General features: G+C 41.7%; 1 protein-coding gene across 1 annotated transcript; it reads left to right on the forward strand.

The window, feature by feature from the left end:
• Positions 1–120: 120 nt before the first annotated feature.
• knl1 (kinetochore scaffold 1) lies at positions 121–12,229 on the forward strand. The gene is made up of 32 exons (XM_069515485.1): positions 121–298; positions 1,026–1,060; positions 1,210–1,246; positions 1,328–1,387; positions 1,490–1,572; positions 1,655–1,710; positions 1,803–1,824; positions 1,911–1,954; positions 2,053–2,102; positions 2,270–2,963; positions 3,087–3,139; positions 3,322–4,519; positions 4,704–4,756; positions 5,300–5,915; positions 6,008–6,060; positions 6,279–7,691; positions 7,772–7,901; positions 7,993–8,051; positions 8,142–8,240; positions 8,341–8,456; positions 8,552–8,642; positions 8,835–8,951; positions 9,035–9,122; positions 9,315–9,377; positions 9,464–9,503; positions 9,601–9,705; positions 10,008–10,108; positions 10,393–10,458; positions 10,632–10,741; positions 10,829–10,950; positions 11,106–11,231; positions 11,335–12,229. The coding sequence occupies exons 2-32, from the start codon at positions 1,032–1,034 to the stop codon at positions 11,429–11,431; spliced, it is 5,991 nt and encodes a 1,996-aa protein (XP_069371586.1). The 5' UTR covers positions 121–298; positions 1,026–1,031; the 3' UTR covers positions 11,432–12,229.
• Positions 12,230–18,986: the final 6,757 nt, after the last annotated feature.

Raw genomic sequence — 18,986 nt, forward strand, 5'->3', positions numbered from 1 at the left:
GTTTAAATTACTTTTGATGCAGTAAAAACGAAGCAAGCAGGGGGAAGAAGGAGCGGATGACGTCACTGGGCTGGGACGCTGCGGACTGCGCGTGCGCGGAGGCGGCTAAATTCAAACCTGCAGACGTTAGCTCCGTCGCTCGTTGACGTTAGCTTCGGTTCGCAGCTGAATGTTCTGTTCAGCGAAACACGAGCGACATGAGAAGAGTTCTGAGTTCGTGAACGAGTCACAACAACAACAACTACTACTACAGCCGCGGGGGGGAAGCCGGAGGAATTAGCTCGTAGCACCCCGCGAGGTAAGAGCCGCAAGTTTGTATTGTGAGAGCTAAGCTAGCACGGAACGTTAGCATAAAGGGAATAACTTTAAATCCGCGTTCCAGACTTTTCCCAGCGAGTGTCACTAATGTTTAGTTCGCTCTTGGTGTCAAGCTGGATTCATAATCTGAAGTCATTATTCACTGTGTGTTGAAGAGGTCTGCAGGAACGTCCAGCTGAAGTCAAACTCAGACAGACGTGTGAATGACAGACACTGGGAAGTTATTGTCATTGTTGAGTTTGTTGTGATCATTTCTTAAAGTGTAGTTAAAGGAAAATAAAATCTCTATTTGATGTTGTCGCCTTCGGGGCTTTAAACAGCACCAGGTCTCTGGTTCAGGCATCTTGATCAACATGTCTCAGTTCTACTGTGGAACTCAACTGTCTCATAATCTGTCTTCTCGATGTTTTCTCAGATTGATGTTGTTTTTCCTTGTGTCTGAAGGAAGCTCCTTGTACTGTGTCTTACATGCTGCAGGATAAATAGGACACTGATGGTCAGTCAAGTAGTGATGGGAAATTCAGTTTTGCAGTAATGCACATTCACCCTGACAGAGGAAGACCATTTATTTCATTGTCCCGATTAGTGTTCTTCGATCGATAAGAATCTAAACCTTCCTTGACAGCCAAGCACAGTCCTGTATGTTACTGAAAATAGGTCACTGCAATCATATACTGGGTTAATTTCTTATTTTCATCTGTTCACAGTTGAAGATGGAGCCCCAGGAACTTGCAAAGAAAAAGTAAGTGAAATTATGTTATTGAGAAACATAATTTGCTGTCCTCCAGGATTAAGATGTCTCCTATTATTGGATGGATTCACGTTCCATATAATGATATTCACCTCACATGTATGAGCACTAGAGTTCACTCACTGTGTTTTGTGTTGCAGTGAAGGCAGTGGATTCTCCAAGCGGCGCATTTCCTCAGTGAGTGCAACAACAAATCATTTTATAGATGAATGTGTGTAGTTTTCATTTGTTTTTGAACAAATCTCAACCGTATTTTAGATTTTAAAGGCACCGCGGAAATCAGCCAGATTCCCGGATCCAGAGCAACAAGAAAATGTGGTAAATGGATCGCTTGATTTGAGATTTCAACCTTTTAATCATGCATTTAAATATCCTTAAGGATATTTAATATTTGATTCTATTTTTTTTACTTTATTTAAGGTTGAACGTGCCAAGCCTGTGGAAAAGAGGAATTCAAGAAGAGTCAGTTTTGCCCCTGCCAACGATGTTCTCCTGTTTTCAAAGTGAGACAACACTTCAGTCTTTTAAATCGTGATTTACAAATACACTTCTGTTTCATTCCTAATTAATACTTTATGTTTCCAGGGAGGTGAAAAACCCCTCCCCTGGTCGGAGTCCTTTACAAGAATTAATGACAGCAAGTATGTATTGTATTTTTATTTGATTTTTTTTTTTGTGCAACAAATTTTTGATTTAAACAGCTTTGTAATATTTGTCCTGTTTTATTCTCCAGCAGGGGCAATCGCACAAAATAGGTAAGATGACTCTGTCCTTTCATGCTTTACCCATTCAGCTGTATTTCAGATGATGATTTTAAATTTGTCTTATTTTATTACACAAGGGTCCAGGTGGTTGTTGCTGAAGATGGGATTCCACAGACTACAGGTAAGGGTTTTTTGTACTTGAGACAACAATTAGTAAATGCTCTGAAGATATATTTGCAATTTAAATGGACGTTACTAAATCAAAATCTCCAACTTTAGCTATGGAAACCCTCTTGAATGCTCCTCTACATGCCTCTCAACAGGATAAGGTGGGCTTGAAGTCACTTTCCTCTATTTCTTTGCTTTTCTATAGCTACAGATCATTTTATAGCATTATCATAATTATGTTATTATAATGCATCATAAGACGATTATATGCTGAACAGATTCAATGTAAGAAGTTGTTCATTGACATAAAGGTTATTAACGTCACCAGGTCGGCTTCGACACAGTGGAAGGCTTTGGGGAGAAAACAGTGGTGTTTTCCACAGATGATGCCTTCATGGACATGACCCACAGTCAAACTATGATCTTGGCCAGTTATGCAGATACTTCCCTCCAAATCGGTGACGCTTTCCCCACTGGAGAGAAAAAAGTGATGTTCCCTGCAGATGATGCATCCATGGATACTGCCCTAAATCATACCGTGAACATGACGAACGCGTCCCTTCTCCCCGGCAGAAAGAAGGATTTAAGTGTCAAGAGAAACATATCCTCCTCAAGTTTGGATCAAGGTTTTGAAAACTTCCTGGCAAGTCTCTCTAAACCAGGTGGTCCCTCCTCTTTGGCCACTGTTGAGACAAACAACTCCGTAGCTCATATGAAAACACAAAAGGCTAATGTGGACAAAGAGAATCTGCTCCCAACGCCTGTTTCAGCCATGATGGAGAAGTCACTCAATAAACCCAGGAAGTCAGAGGTATCATCTTATGGACTCTGTCCAGACGTGGATGTTAGCATGAACTTGACTGAGGTTCAAACGGGACGCATACTGGCGGTCACAGATGATGATAATCCATTTCAGTGTCTTTTCCCCACACAAGACATGTACGCCCACTCCAACAAAAGAGAATCACAAACAGCGGAAGTGATGCTGATCAAGTCTGAAGACAGGAGTCAACAGATGCCAGGTATGTTTGGGGATTTATGTTTCTGTGTCTATTCAGGCACAGTCCAAAAGTCTTAAACCCAAAAGATTTTTATGTCTAATGATTGCATCTCTAAGATTGTTAAATTTTTATTTACAAATTTAGAAATGGCATCCATGAAGAATCCTTCTCTAAATGCTTCTCATCCAAGATGCAAGGTGAGTGAAAGTAATTCTTTATCAGGAGTTTAAATGAGCCGAGTGATCAGATTTTGAAGTATATAAATATGAGTCGCAGTTATCGGTGTAAATTGTATGGTTTTTTTTTTATGCCGGTTAAAGATTACACTTGAAAGCAACTTTTCAGTGAGTTTATGGTAACAGTGATTTTTCATCTTTAGGTCAACTTTAATGCCAGAGACGAATACACAGATAAAAGATTCACTGAAGATGAAGAGTTTATGGACATGACTCAAAGTCACACCGTTGGCATTGCCCGTGGTCCATTGGCTCCTCAGCAAGTGTCCCCACAAGGTTTGGATTCAGGATTTAAGAGCTTCCTCACAGGTCTCTCAAAGCCGACTGTCCCCAGTGTTAATCCTGTGATTGAAAGAGTGGTACCCTTGGCTGCAGCATCCTCTCAAAAAACTGTCAACATGAACAGATCCTTGTGTGAGTTAAAAACACCAATGCCTGATGCAGGCAAAGAAAATTGGTCTCTGAATACAAGCCGGAGCTGTAGAGAATCCTCTAATGGGGGCGAGATCTGTCCAGATACTGACGTGACCATGGAAATGACTGAAACTCAAACAGGCCACATTTTCGGAAACGATGGCTCAGACGATCCTTTTCAGTTTCTGTTCCCCACACGAGACATGTATCCACACAGTGAAAATCTGAAGAAAGCAGAGATGACTTCAGGACAGAAGAACAGTAAAGTACTGGGGTCATTGAAACATGCTGGTCTTCACACCCAGGATAAGTCTGACCCTGAAGACGACCACAGAGAGAGGACAGTGAGGTTTTCTGCAGATGACGCCTGTATGGATGTGACACGAAGTCACACTGTCAACATCGGCACTGACTTCAGTCACAAACATTTGGGCTCTTTGTCTTCTCGCAGAGATAAAACGATAAGGTTCAGTGTAAACGATGCAGGTATGGACATGACCCAGTGCCTCACGGTAAATATTGCCAATAATTTAGGATCAGATTCAATTCTTCCTCCTGAGAAGAAACAAGAAAGTGAGAAACGTGGTCCACTGAGAGACAGATCTTCATCAGCACACGGTTTGGATCCAGAATTAGATAGTGTCCCCAGAGTTGATCCTGTGATTGCGAGAACGACGTCTGCACCTTTGTCTGACGTGAGAGACTCATCTGATGGACGCACAATCTGCCCCGAGGATGATGTCAGCATGGATATGGATATGACTGAGGCTCAAACAGGCCGGATTTTAGGAATCACACAAACAGAAGATCCTCTTCAGTGTCTTTTTCCGCCTCAAGACTTCTACCTTCAAAGTGGTAATCTGAAGAAAGGAGAGATGACGTCAGGACACAAGAGCAGTGAAGCACTGGGGTCATCTGACCGTACAGGTAAACCCCCACCCTGCAGTTTGTTTAGAGAAAAACTAACATTTGTACCAGAGACAATGGTGTAAACTATGTTTTTTGTATCATAAAACCTGTATTTTGTGCCGTATTTCAGATTATTTCTGAATGTGGAAATTATAGCTTTGATTGCGTTTGCTAATTTGCTTTTTATTTAATTCCACATTAGGTATGGGAACCTCATTGAAGTCATCTTTAAAGACAAAGGAACAACAACATCCGGTGGGCATAATATTCTCCTCAAACTGTGTATTTCAAATTAAGTGAAACTATTGCAGTGCCAGTTTGGAATGGACAGTTGAATTGCTCTGTGGTTATGCCGGATGCAGCTTTCTTTGTGAAAATGTATAAGTGATCTGCAGTAATTGAGCCGCAGCAAGTAAAGACCTGCTGAAAACTATGTGAAGCTGCCTCTGCACAAAGAGCTGTTCACCTGTTTATTCAAAGTTCAGTGAAAGTCGACTCTACGCAGAACCCCAAACTGCTAAATCGGTTGTTGAGACCATTGTCGTAAATGCGCTGTTGTCATGATGGACAACGTCACTGACATTGAGTCCCAGTCACCACTGCTGCAGTGCAATAGTCACCTGTTTATACTATTAATCTTTTTCAAATCTAAAGTATTGCTTTTCTAAATCTCACCAAATTCTAAACTGCACTTCCGTGGGCCTTTAACACGTCACATGCCAAGTATGAAGCTGATCAAATGAACAGTTCTTGTGATGTGTGAGCCATTCTGATTATTGTTTTCTTCTTCACACCCAGGATAAGTCTGACCCTGAAGACGACCACAGAGAGAGGACAGTGAGGTTTTCTGCAGATGACGCCTGTATGGATGTGACACGAAGTCACACTGTCAACATCGGCACTGACTTCAGTCACAAACATTTGGGCTCTTTGTCTTCTCGCAGAGATAAAACGATAAGGTTCAGTGTAAACGATGCAGGTATGGACATGACCCAGTGCCTCACGGTAAATATTGCCAATAATTTAGGATCAGATTCAATTCTTCCTCCTGAGAAGAAACAAGAAAGTGAGAAACGTGGTCCACTGAGAGACAGATCTTCATCAGCACACGGTTTGGATCCAGAATTAAATAGTGTCCCCAGAGTTGATCTTGTGATTGCGAGAACGACGTCTGCACCTTTGTCTGACATGAGAGACTCATCTGATGGACGCACAATCTGCCCCGAGGATGATGTCAGCATGGATATGGATATGACTGAGGCTCAAACAGGCCGGATTGTAGGAATCACAGAAGATCCTCTTCAGTGTCTTTTTCCGCCACAAGACTTCTACACTCAAAGTGGTAATCTGAAGAAAGGAGAGGTGACGTCAGGACACAAGAGCAGTGACCTACATGGATCATCTCATTGTGAAGGTAATAACAGATCTTAAAAAATTAGATGAACATAATTAAACTTTTGAGATCATAATAAAGTGATATTCCTGTTCTCTCATTTTCACATTTAGGTGTAGAGAAATCTTTGAGGACTTCGTTCAAGACAACGATGCAAAGATCTCAGGTGAGCTTAAACATTTATTCTTTTTTTTAATGAATAAAATAAAATTTAACTTTCTTTCTGAATATTGAACCAAATTCTCTGTAGTTAGTTGTTAGTTGGACGGGTAAGACTTTTTTTGTTTTAATTGATAGTTGAACTGATGAAGTAAAATGTTTTAATAAAAATAGAATCATGGTGTTGGTCAGAAATCCATAAAAATATATTTTTTCATGCCTCAGGTCAAGATTGATGCTGAGGACGACTGCAAAGAGGAATCTACGAGGTCGTCTCCAGATGATGCAGCTACAAATGTGGCCGACTGCCTCGCTGTGTATGTTGACAGCACATCAGCATCAGATTCACTTCTTCCACACCAGGAGACAAACATTACATCCGCCCAAGGAGAAATGGATTCACATTTAACTGGGAATAAGAGAGGCAGGTCTTTGTCAACACGCAGTCTGGATCATGGATTTAAAAACTCCCTCTCTAGGATGAGTTGCCCGTGGGTTACTCCTGTGAAAATAGTTACTCCTGCTGGACAGCGCCCTCTAGAGGGTGCCAATACAAATGACCATCTTCAGATACAGAAGCCGGGTGTGGATAATTCTAATGCTGCCATGGAAAATTCACAAAATAGAACCATGACAGACTTTACAGAAATGGAAATGACCGAAGCTCAAACCGGCTGCATTTTTGAACAAAGCTGCACGGATGAACTCCCTCAATGTTTTTCTTCATCGCAGGACTCAGAGCAAACAGAGGCAAAGTCACAACAGAGCAATGAAGCGGCATCTGTGGAAATCACAAACTCGCCAGAATCTGTTGACTCGTATGAAATCGCGACCAGGAAGGAACCCGAACCGAGAAATGAAACCGCCTCATCACAAAAGATGGAAAGTTCCCTCAGTGCCGTTGACCAAGACTTGGATGCGTTAGGTTCACGGAAGTCTAGACGAATTAGTTTAGCCGACATCCAGTCAAAGGTGAAGCGATTGAGCCACATGATAAACTCGGCTCCCGATGCTTTCGTCCTGGAAAGCTGCACGGCCACTTTGCCTCATTTTGACGACGACTTGGACAAAACCTCAAAAGACAAAACCAAACCCCTGCCTGCCGCGGAGCCTGAACTCGAAATGAGTTTTGAGAGTAATGACGAAAAAACACAAGATCAGTATCTCACCCGAGGAGGAGAAGCCCCAGCTGCCGCCACTCCGTTTAACTTGAAGACTAAACAGCTCATGTCAAGACTGTCGATGGGAAGCTTTAAGCCGAAACTCCCTCAGATAAGCAAACCCAGTGATCCAAAAGTGCTGAATTGTGCAGGAGAGCTCACAAGGACCATAACTGTCAACGTCACTAAACAACTGAGTAACGTTGACAACGATGTGAGCGATATATTCGACGAAGAGCTCGACAGCTATGAGGACGCGTCAGAAACCCTGAACCCGAGGAGTCCCAAGAAAATCACAGAAAGGGCGAGCGATCTGCAGGAGGCCGACATCGAGCTTTTAGAGGAGGACGTGTTTGAAGAGGACTGCATCAGTGCTGTCCATGGGAAAAAGAGAGCCATGCCAAATGATGAGAACGACACGGAGGATGAGAAGAGGCTGAAAGCTTCCACCGAGGAGGCCAGTGACATCAATGACGTGGTGAGTCAGATAAAAATATTACTGCAAATCCTTCATTTGCATGTTTACCTCTTGTTCATATGGTTTCTTGTTTTTCTTAGGAATCACAGTCTGATCTTGTGGAGTATGATGGAAACCTCACTGCGGCTCCAAACATGACGACACACGCCACCGACTGCTCCAGCAGCAGCCACACAGCCAGCATCCGATGTGAAGCTACGTTTGAGTCAAGTGCGTTTCACGCAGAGTGAAGAGCTTCGTCTCTCTCCAGGTTTTTTCTGACATAATTGTTTCCTCCTATATAATTATTTGTCTTTTTCAGCTTTCAAACACAGTATGTATGAGTCTCAGCTGGAAGACTACACAAGTGATGCACAAAAGGTACATGTCTATGTGTATTAAGTAAAAATATCAGTAGAATCACATTCCTGAATATCAGTTATTGAACTTTTTTCTATGTTTTAATGTCAGAAATTGGCGGACGGCACCATTACAGTGTTAGAGTTCTTTAAACTCTTCAACATAGACTTTGTCATCCACAATCCTCGGCAAAGTGTCCTTCCTGGAAGAGTGGGTTCATCTTTCATTCATTTTACAAATCTTTTTTTTTTTAAATTATTATTATTTACAGATAAATGTAGTCATGTAACTTTGTATTTTGTTTTTGCAGATTTTGTCAGACACAGATCGCACCGAAATGGACGCACTGAAAGACAGACACATCTGTCGTCCTAAGCAGACGGTGTATGAGACAGACGTCCTGAGTCTCACGGAGAAGGTGGAGGGGTACGTACTCTTCTGGCTGCCGTCTCGACTTGCTGCATTTGGAAACTCAAATATTTAGATTGAGGATCTGAATCAGGCCTGTTCTCTGTCCACAGGTTGAAGGTTCGATTGCAGGACCTTGACAAACCTCTGAAGATGGTGAATCAACCTTTGTGGGACGAGATGAGAAATTCTTCAGAGAAAGAGGTTTTTGTTTGATAATTCTTTACAAAGAGTGAATATCATGATGAAATTAATGAGATATCACTTTTCCTGATTTCCACATCAAGAACTATTTGTCATGTAATTGTATTTTTTTTTTTATTATTTGAGTTAAAGCTGTGTGGATGTAGGAAAAGGTTTTGGTTTTGACCTCTCACTGTTTGTTTGAATCCACAGGTCAAATCTTTCGGTGCAAAGCTGAAAGAGAGAAATAACTTATTCCGAAAGACGGGCAAAGCTTTGTCACATGAAATGAAGGAGGTCCTCTACTCAAATCTCGTGCAGGCAAATCTGGTGAGGTTCTTCACACAGACAAACTGAGGCACAACATTGGAGATTGTGATAAACGTGGATGGTGACTGTCGTTTTGTTTTCAGACGGAGCAGCAGAAGTTGAGAGGAACAATCGAGCAAGCAGATGAAATGATAACAAGTCTGGATGAGTGTATTTGTGAGTTGGAAGCAGGTATGATGGTTCCTGTGGCCGTTCAGTTTATGAAGCTTCCTTACCTGTGCAGTTTTTATAAATGTGCTAAACAATTCAGATCAACAACGGCACTATGACAAACCAGAGAACGGTTGAACGTGTAGCTTCAGGGTGGAGGTAGAGCAGAAGGTGGAAAAACGGCTGAACTCCTGACTCGTCTGTCTCCTTTAGAACTTGCTGCAGTTGAAGAAAAAGGCTTCGAGGGCAAACCAAGTCTGAAATCACGTCAGGAAGGTAACCAGCTCGTCTGATTTACTCTTTTGTTTTGTGTTTTGTAATCTTAAATCGACCATTTAGTTTTGTTGTGTGTGTCTGTGCAGAAATGAAGACAGTCACTGAAGCTTTGGCTGATAATGAAAGGTGAGTTGAGAATATTGACGAGCATATTTTTCTAGAGCATTTGACCTGAATTAAAATGTGTTTCTTATTTAATTTTTTTTGTTTCTACCTGCTTCAGACAAATGGCTGAACTGGAGTTGCAGCAGAAGCAGAATTCAAGTAAACTCAACAGGCTGAAAACTGAGACGAGGAACCTGGAGGGCCACATCAGCGGGATGCATATGTAGGTTTGAGTGTTTTTGGGCAAGTTTTTACATGTTTAGTAACAATAAAAAATACTGAATCGAAGAAGTAAAAGGGATAAAATATATGATAACATAATTAAGACAGGTGGAATGAATGTACAACCTAGATGCAGTAAAATAATGTCTATAAACTATACAGAAGCCAGAATGAACACAAGGTTTCTTCTCTCCTCTGAGAATCTTCCAGTGGCCGTCCATTTATGACCCATTTAGCTCATTTCTGTCGATCTATCTTTATTTTAAAAAGTTAAAAACTTTTTTGTACAATCATTTGTTTCAGGGTTAACGAGTGGAAGCTTGGAGAGAAGCAGGAGAACTGCTCCATCTACACATTTCTCCATGAGACCATGCATCTACAGCTGGTGTACGAAAAATCAAAAGGTGAGATATTTTTTATACAAATATTATTATTATGATTATTATGGTCTTCATTAGAAAATGGATAAAAGCCCTTAATTGTTTTGAATAGTAGAGAAACTTTAGATTATCGTCACAGCTCAATCAATTATGTCCGCACACAATTTGTCATTAAAACTGTTTCTTACCATCGAAACTCTTTGTATAATTTGACTCTGTAGATATGAAGTGTTTTGGTTTGAGTGTTTTCATTTACAACTAAACATCATTTACAAATGTTTGTTGTCCTTTTTTTCTTGATTTTGAAGAAACCAATCCTGATCATCAGTCTGAGAGGAAAATATCTCACATCAACTTCAAACTTCAACTTAACGGTGAGACAGAAAATAATGTCGGGAGAAGATTTTTGTATGTGTGTTTATTTTAGAGAACTTCTACCATTACTCAAGTAATTACTATTATCAGTGAATCAGCAATGATTTTTGATTTAATTTCGTTATGGAGGACATGGCTGTTACCTGTTTTTTGCATTTTGTTTTCCAACTAGACGAGAAGTCACGGTGCCACGCCCGCCTCGTTCACAAACTGCTCTCTCAGTATGTTGACAGTGAAACCTCCTGGGTGGAGAAGTACCCAACGAGTAGACACGTGCCAACGGTTTGTACGAAAAGAGCAAAAAAATGTTTTTCCAATCGAGGAAACAACGGTTAAGTTGGACTGAAACTTTGTGTTGCATTTACGCAGCTGCTCCACGACGTCGGCCTGGTGGTGAGTCGCTGTCGTCTGCTGGGAGAAGAATTGCGTCTGCTGAAGATGTGGGGGGGTCTCCAACTGGATATTCTGGACATCAGCTGTGTGGACACTCAGTAAGACACTTGATGCAGGATATGTGAAGGATCAGGTTTAGACTAAATGGCCTCAAACCAAAAACGCTACCTTGACACTGTTGTAGTCTGTTTTCATGATCCCTAAACTGCTCATGAAACAGAAGGATGCTTCATGTTCTGTTCTCCTCCTGTAGGGTGCACATTGTCTTCAGCAGCCTCCAGAAACTTTCCAAGTTTGAGGTGGTTTTCTCCGTCGGTTTAATCGACCACCTCTGTGTCGTTCAAGTCCAGAGCTTCAACAACGTGATCGGGAGCACTGTGTAAGTGCGACAGACACAAACTGACACGTGCACTCACTCGAAGCTAAAGATGTTAAAGTTGCCAAAACAGCTAACGAGTATCTGTCGTTGTAATGATTTGTAGGATCCAACAGATTGAAGAGGTGGTGGCGTCGTTCAGTCCGACCAAGAACCTCTTTACGAAGATCGTCAAAAAGATTCATGATCATCTTCTCTGTTGAGAGCAGCAGCAGCAGCAGCAGCAGCAGCAGCGGTGGTTGTTTTCCAGGGTACTGTCTGTCGTCTTAAAGCAAACACGCCTGTTAACAGTTCACTTGTATGTTACAACAAGTCGTAACAGTCGGTTAGAAATACTCTGGTGTTGGAATATGCAGAATAATTCATTCTTCAATTCTCTCGCGTGTTACTGCAGCTGTGCTCTGTCATATACATATGTAAATACTTGTCATGTTACTTTGTTCTCAATGTAAATCTGTCTCTTTAACCTCTTTCAACATTTTCATTAAAAATGTAAGTTTTTCCGGTCACATGTTTCTTGGGGGGGGGGTGCCGTTTCTATTCGTCACCTCAATCCTACAAAAAAAAATGATGATGATGTGAATAATGTGTTTTTTATAATAATAATAGAACCTAAACCGTTGTTAAGTGTTTCCATGACGTTTGTTGAAAGCATTTCTTGTAAATTAGAGATCAAATGGAATCGTCAGTAAGTTCCTCTCTTGCTGTTCTGTGTTCAGACTTAAGATGGTGCTATGGTCTTAGACACAATTCACTGCTCAGTGAAAACTGAATCCCTACGTTAATTCCCCATCACTATGTTTACCTTTGTGTATATAAGTTGAGTGATTGTTCTCAGGTTTTTCATTTGAAGGATTTTAGAGGCTCTCGATGGTTAAAATACGTTAATTAAGTAAACAGATTTTTTTTTCTTTTCGTCTTAGCACCCTGGCGTTCAAGTTGGGAACTGTTCAATAATCATAGTTGCATAGAATAAAGTTTTCACGTTTCTCAAACAGTCATCAACATTTATGGGTTCTCTCTGATTTGCATCGCTTAAATATATAAACAGTCATTCAGACAGACTCTTAAGTTAATCATCATGTAAGTCTGATTGTTTTTAACAATGATTCATCGATTTTAAGGCTTCAGTTTTCTCACGGACGTCCTTGTAATCCCTCATTCTGTGTTCAAGTACGAGCACAATTTATTTCTCAGAAGCAAGAGTGAGTGTAGGAGCAGAGAAAACACGTCTGATTTAAACATTTTGATTATCTCGCTGCACAAAAGGCATAAAATTCAAACATTTGCACGATCCTGCTGCGTCTGAAGCAGAACCACAACATGACTGACGTGGACAGTGTGCAGGGGTCATCTGAAAGGTCAAACAGGATATGTGTGTGTCCCTAAAGCCCTGACGTCAAAGGTCAAAGTGGACTTTCCAAACCGTCACCCTCGAGTGAGCCATCAGGGGAGACGAGTTCCTCCCTCGTTCTCTCCGTCCGTCCCCTCGGGAACCACGGCTGCTGTCACACCACAGAGGACACACAGGGTGTCCAGGCCGGGGTTAAGTTTGACTGGAGCGACATTTGGCTGTCCTGGCCTCAGCGCAGGGTCAACTCAATTTCATTTCAATTGATCCGCTCAGGGACTTTTCACCATTTAGACGTGTGAACCCGACTCATTCATTAGCTCATAACACAACAACACACACAGGGATTAGATTTCTTCCTCCTCTACTTTAAAGCGAAGGTCGTTTCTTCTAAATTGTAAAAAGTTCGGTATGTAGACGAGTCATCGCCTGTTTGTGCCTTTTCTATATCCGTTGAGAGAAAAGCTCAATCCCGCCTTACGCAATTATCTAATTATAACATTGGCAAATTAAAAAATAATAATTCCAGCGCTTTTATTTATTTGTTTTAACACCATTTCAACAAGTTCCTCCAACAGTTTGCAGTCAACCAGATTTTTTTGTTGAGTAAACATGGTAAACGCCCCCCCCGCAGTCATAAACATGTCTCCACCGGGCACGACAGGCTCCTAAATGATCTGTTGTGATGATAATTGCAGCAGTTATCCTCATCATTGTAATTTCACTCTCAATAGAAAATACAGGGTTTAAATCATGAGAGCGTTTTTGCCAAAGTGGAACAGAAAATGGATCAATTAGACAAAATGAAAGAAGTTTGTATGATCCACATCCTGTGAGGGGAACACCCAACAGCTCGTAATGGTTTTTTCCCCCCTGCAACCATAAACGTCGGCCTCAAGTCGGATAGAAGGATAGATAGATAGATGATAGATGGATAGATGGATAGATAGATGATAGATGGATAGATACGTGGTTAGAAAGATATATGGGTGGATATATGGGTGGATGGATACTTTATTTATCTCAAAGGAAATTTAAGACATTTATTTGTCATGTACAAAAACAGAAAAGCTAGTTAAACTATAGAAAATACTGAATAGTGTTAATCAAAACATAAATATGCAAACTAAAGCAGAACCCGTCCTGCAAAAAGTGACGACATGAGCAATAAAATGGATCTGATTTTATTTACTATCCACTGGTTAGTTTTATATTTAGCTTTGTGTTGTTATGGTGTAAAGATCATAAACGTGTCATCACATATGAGAGGTACAATAAAACCCCGTTTTTTTCTCTCTGAGTGACAAACGTAACTGTGAGTTGAGATGTTGATGAAGATTTAATTCTGTGAAGAGGAACATTTGGCTTCAGGCGACCTGGTTGTAATTCGTTTATCCTCAGACACAGGAGCAGTGTTCCTCCTTCGTAACATCGTTAGAGTCGTTCACCAACATCAGCCAGGAGGGAGGTGAGGTAAAAACACAACCACCTGCCAAACACACAGGTTCTTTATCCAGGAAAGAAAGAACATGGACAACACATATGCACTTTACTTCCCATAGAAAGGATTAGTTCCAATATATAATCTGAGGAATGAGACTTTAAACTTTAATACAGAGTGTTAAAGATTATACGTCAGCATGTAAACCAGCACAAGTATTCCCATAGAAATATAACATGGAGTCCCGCAAGGCTCGATTCTTGGGTCTACATTGTTTGGTTTGGTTTAAAAATGTCCAGTTAGTTGAAGAAGGTGTTGAAAACACTGAGAGAAAATAAAATCTACAAAAATAGTACAGTTATTCAAGAATAAACAGTTCGGGCAGTTTTATTCACGGTCACATGTTTCAAGAAGTTCAGAGTTCAACAGAGAATAAACCAACAACTGAAGCTGCCAACACCTTCCGTCTGCCGTCGTTCTCCTCCATTGTCCCTCCCTTCCTTTGACCCAAGTTTGTCCACAGCCATGTTTGATCGTAATTATCTGAATGTAGATTAAAAGAGTCCAGCTGGGACAGCGTCACCCCAACAGCTGTAAAAAGATAAAGGCAGCACAGCTAAAGTTGTGTTCGTTCACGTCCAGAGGGAGAGATTGCATTGAAGCCAAAACACAATGTATCCCAACTCAAGGCCAAACTTTACATTCACAACACACAATACTGTCAATAAGACGTCCAGTCTGAGAATCAGATCTGTGTCACCCCGTGGTGGAGAGGAGTTTGTGGATTTAGTCACTGCAAAGAAAACTCTGTAGGTTTGTAAAGTTTTATTCCTCCGGAGTCAATTTGTGTTTCTTTATACCTAAAATATCATCGTGTTCATCAGAGCCTCCTCCGAACACGCAGACCTTCCGTGGAGCTCAGGTTATCTTCTTCAGGGCTGTTACAGGGGGTTTTAATTGGTCCTTTCAGGCAGGTAATTAGCTCCGGTGGCATGTGCTCCCATAGTGATGCGAATGACAAGGACACATCCCACCCCTCACCCCAATAACACACACACACACACACACACACCCACACACAAGTTGTTGCCACATTCTCTGGTCATTCTTGGCTGAAGACAATGGGTCTGTCTTGTTAAAATCCCTCTCAGCAGGAGGACAGAGGAGCCGCAGCAGCTGTCCCATAGCATCAAGCCTCAGTGTTCCCAGAATGCATCCCTCCAATTTATTTAAATCTTTTAAATGATCAGTACTTATCTTATCTAAAAAAAATCCATTTGTTTCGCTGAATTCTCCATCACAATATTTCTCCTTGACTTCGGCCATTTCAGATCCGCTTGTGTCCGTGAAAGAGGAACAAGGACCGGGAACAAGCGGTGAGCAGAGAGCAGGGCTGCTGAGGGGCCTGTTCTCTGGCTAAAAGAACAATGATATCAAAACAGGAATTCTGACCTTGTCTGGGGAGAACACATCCGGGGGGAACGCAAGCAACAAGGCAACAGAACAATAATAGCTTTTCCTAAAAATATAAGAGTCCGACAGGAGGCTTTGTGCTGCACTGGCCTTGAGAGGAGCAGAGGAGGGAGTTTCTCTCTCTCTCTCTCTATGTTCAACATAGATCCAGACACTAATTTAAGCTCCTTCTTGGAATAGAGGGACTGATGAGGCTAGTGAGTCACATGACATCCACCCAGCTTTGTTTTTTTATATTTTCTAATTATCAGACGACTCTTAAATAACTTTCAAAGCTGCAGAGCTGCTTTTTGCATCGCTGATTTTCACCCATTTTGTTGTGTGTGTGTATTTTTAGAGCTTCTTCACTTTGAATAGTTGAATAGAGGGAAAGAGTGTGATGAGAGCAGCGAGGTTGAACCAACACAGTGAAGTTGAGGCTGTAGATTTGAAACTAGCAGCGATGAAGCTCAAGTCATTTCATCCACTGTTGATATCGACACATTGTTTAGTGCAGCTTTAAATCAAACTAGAGTTCGAGTCTCAACTCAGAAATATTGAAATATTGAGTGTGTGAGAACCTTCTGTCTGAACAGTTGATCGTGGACCTTGGTGACCCCAGTCCGTCACCGTCATGTCCCACGCGTCTTCACCACGGATCCTCTATCATCACCTCACACACCTCAGCCACACAAACATACAGATTTCTGTGCCGAGATATCGAGCGCCCTTTTGACACGCGGCGCTATTTTGACGTCCGAGTTCTCGTGGGAGGATTTGGGAGCGTCTCCCGGACAGGGCGAGTGGCGGCTGAGCGTCCAGACTGCCGGACGGGCGGATAGCAGCCATCTTGACCCACACCCTGCGCCTGCTAACAGAGGTGCAGCAGCCACCTTGGCTAAGTGCATTCTCTGAGGTCCTGGCCCAAATCCCTGCTTGACCCTGACTGATAAACTATGCTATGGATAGACCCCTGGAGAGTTTAGAATGAAGATTCGTCCAAAGGTTTACACAAACATTTAGCTCTTTAGGCCACTGTGGTTGAAGTTTCATAGAATACACCAACTAACCTGGAGATATCTCTATTTCATATTATGAATATCATCAAACAGGACAGTTAATGAAATCCTGATCCATTCTTCTTAATGAAGAAACCAAGTTTGAATATAAGAATTATCATTTAATGTTGTATTAGAATTTATCTGCATCCCATAGAAATTCATGATAATTTGATTTAATAATCAAACTGGTTATTATTTCTATTGTTAAAGAGACTTAAATTGTAGATATTAAGTAGTTTCACATGAGGTTTCACTTAACATTCACGACGCTATCTCGTGTAATAACTAAAGAAGGTTTGGTGGCCTCAGTAGTTTCCAGGTTTGACGTTGCACTAAGCTCGGGGACGTCTGGCCGGCATCAGCGCCCCGCAGGCAGTAATTGGTTGTGACTGTGAGGACCCTGCAGCCCCATGTTCTTGGAAGGAAGAGATTAACACGTATTGTCCGACCCGGGGCCCCGGATGAGAGGCTGATAAGATTTTTGTGGGTGATGCTCAAATGAGGCCGCAGAGAGGATCCAATGAGAGGAACGTTCACCATGAAGATAAAAATACAGTTTCTTCCACTGAAAGAGGTTCGGATGAATTTCCTAGTAACAAAGAAGTAACGTATCACACACACACACACACACACACACACACACACACACACACACACACACACACACACAGACAGTCATGCAGCCATTATTTTGACCTGTAGTCCAATGGTTACCATGAGGTATGAAGTACTATCCACCATTTGCATTGTGGGATGTCAGACATGTCTTTATTACCAAGAACACGTAACTCTCTGAACGATCACTTCCTCCTGTTATTTAAGTTTAAATTATTTTTCCATAAAATAACAACTCTAGTCGTTGCGTCATTCGACAAATGCAGAAGAAAACATATCTAACTTGAAGGAGGTAATGAAAGATCCCACTGAGACGATGGGGGAGATGTTTGCGTTTGTCACATGCAAACTGCAAAAGGCCTGAAAACATTCTCAAGCAGCCGATGAAAGCAAGGCAGTGAATACCTGTTGCCGTCTTGCATCCGCTCTGACTCAGAGGTGAGAACAAACCATATTCTCAGTTGGTGGAAGAGATTGTTTCCACGTTATCAAGGAGACAAGTTATTGTAAAACACGCCGCTGGTATGTTTTGATTTTGTGTGAAGCTACTGACACAGAAAATCAGCCTTCACAGACAAACCCTGAAGGAGATTCTTCATTTACACTTATTTAAATTTCTTGCTTCTTTATTTCTGCAGTGTCATTATATCCTCCATCGTTTTTTGTTTTTTTTGTGTTCTCTCTTCTGAAAATGACGATTAACCAGAGCCGGGTGACTCCTGCACAAAACTTCAACTCAGCCGTCCCTCCCGTCTTATCGTGCCCTGCAGCTTGGCCGGATCGGGCAATATAAATTGGGTTTGCCCAGAAGAGAGACGCCGGTTCCTCTTTCAGGTCCGTGCATTGTTTCGTCTGGGCCCGTATTTATTTAGATGTAAATCAGCTCGATAAAACGTGTTACATCCTGTGCCTGTGTAGTGGGCGGTGGACTGGCGCTCATTTGTTGGAGGAAGTCAGCCACGTCGAGATTGGGAGTTGTGAGGATTGTTCTCCATTATTAGGCTGTTATTGATGTGAGGGGGTGACATCATGCCTCACCCTTTAGGGAGGGACGGGTGAGAAATAGCTGCAACACCTCTTCACTGTAACTCAGCAGCCTGGTGAGGAAGCTGAACACAATCATCATCATGTTTCAACACAACGATGGATGACAAAATGTCTCGTTAGCCCCCTGGTGGCTGGCTATAGGTCAAATCTCTCACCTCCTCCATGTTAGCAGATGGGAGATGGACCAAACTAAAAAGTCAAAGTAGACATTAAACAAATTTTGGTTCTGATGTTTATCCATGTGTTGGGTTTCCTGCTAAGTTTAGTTTTAATTAGCTATTTAATGTTATAAAAATGGGGTGTAACGCCATGATTGACAGCTGAGACGGACTCACAATTGGTAGAATGTGAATCGCCACCGAGGCTCCACCCCTGATTTCTACTGCGCAGACTCTGGCTCCAAACATCCAAAATGGCAGTGCTGGTATCTTTCATATTTTGGCTTCATTTTGGGAAAGTAGGAGAAAGTGGAGATGCGTCGTCCATCTTTATATTCAGTCTACGATTTTAAAAAATCTGTGATTCACAACTTAAACAACTATTACAATTGAGCTGCTGTGTCTTAATAAAATAAAAAAAGATTCTTCCCGGCACCCACAGAGCTCTTTAAAACAAACAAAAGGAACAAACGCTGGACTCCCTCTCCTCTAATGTGTTCAATTAGCTTCACTTAAACCTGCAGATTAAGATATTAAACTGCTTTCAGCTCGTTCTTCCACAGAATAATCCACACAAACACTAAACACCATGCCCTTGATGAATAATGCACTCCTCCTAATTAGTAACAATTA

The sequence above is a fragment of the Paralichthys olivaceus genome, chromosome 19 (assembly GCF_024713975.1).
Source record: "Paralichthys olivaceus isolate ysfri-2021 chromosome 19, ASM2471397v2, whole genome shotgun sequence".
Classification (NCBI taxonomy): Eukaryota; Metazoa; Chordata; class Actinopteri; order Pleuronectiformes; family Paralichthyidae; genus Paralichthys; species Paralichthys olivaceus.

Bases quoted from the DNA above. Each gene is read 5' to 3' on its own strand.
- knl1 (XM_069515485.1), top strand. From the start codon at position 1,032: ATGGAGCCCCAGGAACTTGCAAAGAAAAA. The intron at 8,457-8,551 runs GTACGTACTCTT...CTCTGTCCACAG, and splicing joins CTCACGGAGAAGGTGGAGGG to GTTGAAGGTTCGATTGCAGG. The intron at 8,643-8,834 runs GTTTTTGTTTGA...TTGAATCCACAG, and splicing joins GAAATTCTTCAGAGAAAGAG to GTCAAATCTTTCGGTGCAAA.